Raw genomic sequence first — 7,717 nt, 5'->3', positions numbered from 1 at the left:
GTAACATTAGAGTAGAAAAATTAACGGAGTGTATGTAATAATTCTTAATTTAATAAAACATCTTATTCCAAGAGCCCGGGACTCCTCTCTCAGGATGTTATTGTATTCCACCTCACAGTATTCCTTTGAATTACAGAAAAGTTAGAAATTTGAGTTGACCTTTGGTGACTGACATTTAGAAAAGGTAATAATAAACCAGGCCCAGCAGGAGTTTATGCAGGATTAGCATGTACTCATCACACTTTTTTCAGTTTCTAGTAAATCATACTTCCTCTGCAAGGAGAGACTCCCATTTCACAAGGAAATCCTTATTTTGTTTTACAAAATGGTAATGGTATGAAACTAAGAATTTCACCAATCGACATAGTAGTCTTTTCAAACCAAGTGTATGTGGATGTCATGTGTTAATTGGGACATATAAAGTTCATGTGTCATTAATCTTAGAGTTTGACCATCTTACACTACTTTTCTTCTTTGTTTTAAAAGCAAGAAAAAAGGATATTTACAAACTTTCATCGCCAGCTTTTCTGTTGGATTGACAAGTGGATTGATCTGACCATGGAAGATATCAGGCGAATGGAAGCAGTAACATTAGAGTAGAAAAATTAACGGAGTGTATGTAATAATTCTTAATTTAATAAAACATCTTATTCCAAGAGCCCGGGACTCCTCTCTCAGGATGTTATTGTATTCCACCTCACAGTATTCCTTTGAATTACAGAAAAGTTAGAAATTTGAGTTGACCTTTGGTGACTGACATTTAGAAAAGGTAATAATAAACCAGGCCCAGCAGGAGTTTATGCAGGATTAGCATGTACTCATCACACTTTTTTCAGTTTCTAGTAAATCATACTTCCTCTGCAAGGAGAGACTCTTTCCCATTTCACAAGGAAATCCTTATTTTGTTTTACAAAATGGTAATGGTATGAAACTAAGAATTTCACCAATCGACATAGTAGTCTTTTCAAACCAAGTGTATGTGGATGTCATGTGTTAATTGGGACATATAAAGTTCATGTGTCATTAATCTTAGAGTTTGACCATCTTACACTACTTTTCTTCTTTGTTTTAAAAGCAAGAAAAAAGGATATTTACAAACTTTCATCGCCAGCTTTTCTGTTGGATTGACAAGTGGATTGATCTGACCATGGAAGATATCAGGCGAATGGAAGATGAAACCCAGAAAGAATTAGAAACAGTAAGACCTCCTGTTTTGTGGAAATTCCCTAATTTTCCTTTCTAGTACTGTGTGTGTGCTTAGTAAGTATAGACTTAGCATTAAGAAGAGTATTATCAGAAGCCATTCCTTAATCTGTATTTCCTTGTCAAAATCAAGTTTTTCCGACACTAATATCTCTTCACATGTTCTGATTTCTCTTTTGTTGAGCATCTTTTCATAAAAGTAGACTAGAGCTTTCCTGATTTAGAACCTGTTACCTGTAAGGTGTCCAGTTGTTTGTAAATTCTTTTTTATGCATTAGTTCTCTTTGATGGTGCCAGGTTCGCCGTCCTTGTAGACCCACTTTATCAGGCCAAGTTGCCTTCGGCTCATTTTGCTATCATCACAGTGAGTCACTAATGTTAGTGCGGGAAGTCCTAGTTACCTCTTCTGTAGAAAGGATAAGAGGAGTGGTTTTACCACTGATTCCAGAAAAGCCTCCTCCCCTCCCACAACTAGCGAGGAATCATTTCTTTTTAAGCTTTAGGCAGAAATACTGGTGATCCTTGGCCTGGAGGTCAGCCTGCCATGTTTCAGAGTTAAACCCACCCAGCTCCTCCTCACCAGGACCAGCGAGCGGGCCCTTTAGTGCCTGAGCACCCCATCTCTCCCACAGACAGGTTCTTCCCGACTTCCTCTTGCACGTGTCTGCTTTTGCTTTTGCTCTGGGCTGCACTTCTTTTCAGTTGAAAGTCAGGCCCCCCCCGGGGGACATGAGCCCCAGGAATGTCCAGGGTAGGCTAGCGGTTTCCGTGCAGTCACCCCGAGTCCTGCCAGCAGTCTTCGTTTTGGAAGCCCTGCAGGCGAGAGTGTTTGACAAATGCCTGTGTGTGAGGCAGGAACTCCATTTAATCACACGAGAGTGGCAGCAAATCAGGTTCTTTGGCACAGAAAGAAATCTATTTGGCGCAGAGCATCGTAAAGAATCTGTTTAAAATTGCTTACTTTTGGTGATTACGGCAGATCTGCTTCTAATTAGCTTTATGCAAACCTCCTGAAAGGACTAGGACATACTTTCTTTATAAGGCAATACATGTTTTAACCTTATCTTATACATAAAGTAAACTTCAGGCAGTCTCCAACTTATGAATGGATTTTGTTCCAAAAGTTTTGAAGTTGATTTTCTGAAATTTGGAACATGATTTCCCATAGAGAAAACAATATAAATTGGGGTTTGGTTTCTAGGCCAGACAATGGAAGCCCCGTTGACATCAGGTTCTTTTACTGCTAGCCTGACTCCTGAGTTCTGGATCTGGGAGTGGGGTGATCGAATGGCAAGCATGGAGGACTCGCTTCCCCCTTATTTTTAGGCTGGCCCCGTCAAAATACGTGAACAGGCCAGCGTAAGTTATGGGCATGTCCTGTCCTTCTCCCCATGCCGCTCACCCACTTCACTCGCTTCCGCCTCCCCTCACTCAGGAGTCAGGTGCCCTTCAGCCAGAAGCACCCGCCACCACCGCTCCTTTGATTCCCTTCTCCCCTCCTTGCCTGGTTTCACTCCCTGCAGGAGTCCAGGCCCCAGCGATACCTGCCGGCTCTTCCTACGCCCTTGGAGCAGCTGCTGTCAGCCGAACATTAAAAAGCAAGCAGCATGGTCACACTCATTCTCACTAAACTCGTGGTACAGCTTTGGCATCTCCAAAAGTGATCTACCAACACCACGACAGAACAGAAAACAGACTTATTTTATTGGTTGGAACTCTCAGGAAGGGGCTTTGTTTGGTTGGGTTTTTATGTTGAGGAGCTGACCATATCGTGAGGAAGAGCGCTCACAGTTGCAGGGTGATGGGGGGAGCCCTCCCTGGGTTGGGCTCTGAACCCTGCCTGTCTCTGGACCCCTTGGATGGAACTTGGCTGAGACCTCTTCTTCCCCCAGGGAGGTACTCCTGCTTCCCTCACAAGTTCTGTCTCCTGCTACCTGAACACAGAACAGCCCCGATGTTAACACGATGAGAGAGCCCTACGAGGGGGTGGAAACTCGCTCCCGCCTATGTAGGCAGCCTGCAGTCTCCGCCGCTTCTCCCTGCAAGGCCACGTTATTAGAAGCTATCATCATTATTGCACCCACATGACTCAACCTAACTCCCCCAAGAAGTTGGTAGGAATCTATCATTGGTTCAGGGTTGGGGGTACATATTTCAACAGCATTTTCAGGCAAATTTCAGATTAAGTGCTGATCATCTGAACATACAATCCCATTTCAGTTATTTTGCTTTAGTCATTGGGTGGGGGATGCTCTATTCCACATCTAATAGTTGGTTCGTGAGCATCTGCAGAGTCTGGGCAGCATCATGCCTCTAGGCCAAACCGCCTACCCAGAAAGCACCGCCTCCTAAAGAGGCTTAAGGCTTTCATGTCCTCTTCACCAGGAGGAATTTCCCTTTCCTGAGGTCCTGTTTTCCTGACACCTGATGATAGAATTGGATACATTGTGCTTCTCTCCTTAATTCTGAAATATTTTAAGAATTGGATTTTTTCAAATGGCTTTTGGCCCTGGAGAGAAGGAATAGCATCTTGAGAGGTTAGGCATGAGAGGAATGCCGCTGCCCGTAATCCGACAGAGAAATACTGGGTTTAGGCAAAGCAACGGAGAGAATGCTTTGAGCAAACCTTTCGCGTGTGTTCTCAACTCGCACTTCTGTGGGGTTTGGGGGAGAAGGGTTGAGGTTTACAAAATGTGTTTATTGTATTTATTCCTTTTCTGTTCATTCTTTTCCTTAATTTTCTCAGTGAGGTTTTTACTTGTCTGTAGGTTACTGTTATGAATGCCTGTCCTTTCTGATGCATCCCTGCGTCTGTCCTTCATTGTTTCTCATACATTGTTCCTGTGCTCGCTTGTTCTTCCTTTCCACTTTCCTGTTTTCAAGAAACTTCCCATAAAGAACTTCTCGGAGGGACCTTGGTCTCAGAAGCCATGGAGGTGGCCATTCCTCATGGCTTCCTGTCTGGTCCAGGGACTATAGAAGTCTGAGCCAGACCATCCGGGCATTTTCTCACCTCATATTGGTGAACGGTTCATTTACCCTTGGCTGTCTTTGATAATTTTACATCATCAGTCTGCAGACTTTTGTTTCCTAGACTCAAGCATAGGCACACATGTTTTATGCTGTGCAAAAAAATCCTTTTGCAACATATTCTTTAGACCAAGATTACGAACCTCATAACCTCATTCTCTATGTGGAAATGGCTATAAACAGGCAGTGGTCACTTCACAATCTCTTCTAGGTCTTTTTTTCTCCCCTTGCTTGACTAACCCAATGCAGAGTCTATGATTTCAGCAGCTCATGATTTTATTTTACGTTTAGATGCGTAAGAAGGGTTCCGTCCGAGGCACGTCGGCTGCTGATGTCTAGATGAGTCCCCCTGTAGGGTCAGAGACAATATCAAACTGTGTAAGTGAAGACCTGGGTAAAAAGGATGTTTGAAAACCAATATCTTTTTAGTAATGAGTAGTTAACTCGCTGAGCAGAGGCTGAGTGTTAAATGTGGTTTAAATTTTGGAATGTAAGAGATTGTAATTTAGAAATTGACAGTAAACACTATTCTATAAAAATGGAACGGGTTGGATTTAGTAACCCCCAACTACTTCTTAGTGTTACTGGGTTAGAAACTAGCTGTCGATGGCCAGTTAATTGACTTTTAGTGGTTAGTAAGGAAATATTTTAAAGCATTTTAAGCCAAAGACCTTTTATCCCATACCATAAAGGCCAACCTCAATAATTCATTTTAGTTGAATTTTTTTTCCTGAACACCAGAAAGTCATCCTTTATGTTGACTCTTCAATTATCTTTTTAGTTAGCTTTTTACTTTGGCTTTTATTTACAGTGTAAAACATGTCTATGGTCTTATTCCTCTAGCACAAATTTATTTCCTCAAATTAGAGATTTTTCTAGAGGGGGTAAAAGAGCCTCAAAATCTACCAGTATTGAAACCAGTGTGAATAAACAAAAGTTGACAGTACACTGTTGTCATTTGTTAACATTGAACTGCGGTGTTTATTGAGGAAAAGCACAAGACAGAACATTCTTGTCACTCCACTGTAGTTCGTCACTGCCCTTACATGTGATACCTGCTCTATAGTTATAGAACATGGGAGACCTGACGTGTTCAGTAGTGAAGAGAAGTAGTTGTACCAAATAAGAATGAATGAACCCTGCCAAGATCCCCCCTCCCCCCAAGCCCTTTCTTTAAATTCAATGTTTCGTTTAAAAAAAAAATTCAACTTATTATTTTTTAAGTTCTTCTAAGTTTCTGTGATTTCTATTCGCTTCTCATTTATTTTCCCTTCGATGAAACAAAATGCTACGCCATTAGTAAGACCAAAATCTTCAAGAGGTTAAATTTTTAAAATGCAGTAGTTGGGGTCCATTTTCTGTCAAAAGTTTTAATACATGGAAGGTTTTGTTTGTTTGTTTGTTTTCAGGAGAATGTGTGCAACAAGCTATTGTCTAACATTTTTGCGTCTCTCAATTTTAACACATTGCCCTTCTTTCACTTTCCTTGCAGTTACGTAATCAAGGTCAAGTGAGGGGCACAAGTGCAGCCAGTGATGAGTGAAGAAGAATCTGACCAGGATCTCGCAGTGTTGGCCTTTCCCAGCCACGTGCTGTGCTTGTGACTGCGTACTCACACGCACAGCTTCCCAACCACGTGTATATATATGTTTGTGTGTGTATGTCTGTAGCTGTATATAAAACGCATGTAGAGCTACAGATCAGAATACACACACTTGTGTATATATGTACATATAAACATACTGAAGGGATTAGTACAATTTCTCCAAAGTACTGTACCTATCTTCAGCAAGAATGCAAAAGAAAATATTTTCAATATATATACCTGGAACAGATTTTAATAATCAGAGTAATACCATTAATGGACAAATTGACTGCAGTGTAATACTAGCTGGTATGTTTCATAAACGTCAAGTTGTGGACCAATAAATATATATATATATACATACATAAATATATGTGTATATATATAGCCTTTTATTACTTTTCTGTTCTTTTAAATTAGTCTCTTAAAATTTTTATTTTATTCTCATAAGCAACTGACTCCCACAAAAAAAAATTATTCAAAATGTGTTGGTATTCCAGTGAATGTGGACTGTAAACGCTGAATGTATATATATAACGATTTATTTCTGGATGGTCATTATCTCACAGCCAAATTGGACAATATCTGTTAGTAAGGAATGAAGTTATAGGCCAGTTTTTACTTGTTTGCCCTGAGGGACAAAATCCTTTTAAAAAGAAAAATCCGGTTTTTATTGGATTTTTGTATTTTAAATTTCAAGTATTTTTCTACATCAGACATAGCAAAAAACGGAGATGATGGTTTGTGGTGTATAATAAACACTATACAATGTTCAGGCTCCTGTTAGGCAAACAAAGAAATTGATGAAGAGATTAATAGCATTGTAGGCTGTTTAGAAAAATGGGGAGTGCACTGCTTCCGCCGAGTCTTTTTTTGGAAAAGACTGTTTTCTGAAATTACTGCTTGGAAACTATGCAAATGAGCTCGATTCCTCACAGCTTACGCGCTAGAGTGTAGATAGGGATGGTGTTTTGCTCTTTTCATGTTGAAACACTTTAAGGAGGAGACACTGACTTTGAAATAGGAAGCATTTAAGAGGCAGCGTGAGGTCTGCCTGCACACGGTTAGGAGGCCCTGCTGAGGGGCCAGTGCACCCCCACCCGCTTGGCTGTGCCCTCAAGTACAAGGTCATTGAAACACACCCTGAACAAGCATCATGGAAATGCTGGTTAGAAGCTGCTGCCCCCTTTTTGTTTTAAAGAAAGGAAGGACAGCTAGGTATGAACTTACCAGCTTGCTTTGTCCGAATCGAGTTTTTCTCCTGTCAGTCCTGGAAGCTTGAATAGAATATTGTTGAAGCCTTCAGGTTACAAACTGTCTTCTTTAACCTCCCGTCCCTCCTGCAGCGCGCCAGCCCCTGTAGTCACATCACATTAGTAGTCTGATTCGCTGACGGTCCTGCCCCCCCACTCCTCACTTCTCTTTCCCACGTGTCCCGTGTCCCCACCCAAGTGATCGTGGTGACTCAGACAAGGATGTCTTCTGCTTCGTGACGCCGTGATCCTCAGCTACCAGCCCCACCTGGCGTATGTCCTCTGTGTACTCAGGATCAAGACTGATGTTTACTCTCCGAGCACTGTTGTAAGATAGGTTTTGTCATCGCATAATCATTGTCGGCAAAGTGTTTGATGCGAGGAAGATTATTGCTAATTTTGTGAAACAAAGGGTCTCGTCCTCTCCTCTTAATGAACGTAACTCTTGCTGGCAGCTGTGGCATCGTTGGGAGCTGGGGCGCACATGGAAACGAGAGCCCAGCGCATGGATTTTAATGTTTTTCTAACAACTGTGGAGATTTGAGGGAATGTGTGGTGAATGTAAAATATCTAGTTTACTTGGCAGTCTCTTGTGTAAATTACAGTAAAACAAAGTAAATGAAATTTAAACAAAAAATAAATTTGA

General features: G+C 41.3%; 1 protein-coding gene across 4 annotated transcripts in view; it reads left to right on the top strand.

Moving 5' to 3' along the window:
- The window catches only part of PITPNB (phosphatidylinositol transfer protein, beta), a 59,240-nt gene extending 53,024 nt beyond the window's left edge, over window positions 1-6,216 (top strand). For 2 of the 4 annotated variants that reach the window (XM_014542486.1, XM_014542483.1), the window contains exons 10-12: window positions 487-572; window positions 1,162-1,198; window positions 5,726-6,216. In XM_014542486.1, coding sequence (XP_014397972.1) covers window positions 487-572; window positions 1,162-1,198; window positions 5,726-5,776 — 174 coding nt within the window. In that variant the 3' untranslated portion in view covers window positions 5,777-6,216. Of the gene's footprint in view, window positions 1-486; window positions 573-1,075; window positions 1,199-4,524; window positions 4,612-5,725 lie in introns of all 4 variants that reach the window. The other 2 variants (XM_014542484.1, XM_005869715.2) reach the window with 2 other exon arrangements.
- Window positions 6,217-7,717: the final 1,501 nt, after the last annotated feature.

This window comes from Myotis brandtii, unplaced genomic scaffold (assembly GCF_000412655.1).
Source record: "Myotis brandtii unplaced genomic scaffold, ASM41265v1 scaffold303, whole genome shotgun sequence".
Taxonomy (NCBI): Eukaryota; Metazoa; Chordata; class Mammalia; order Chiroptera; family Vespertilionidae; genus Myotis; species Myotis brandtii.
Note: the sequence above shows the minus strand (reverse complement) of the source record. Positions and strands in the feature narration are given on the sequence as shown.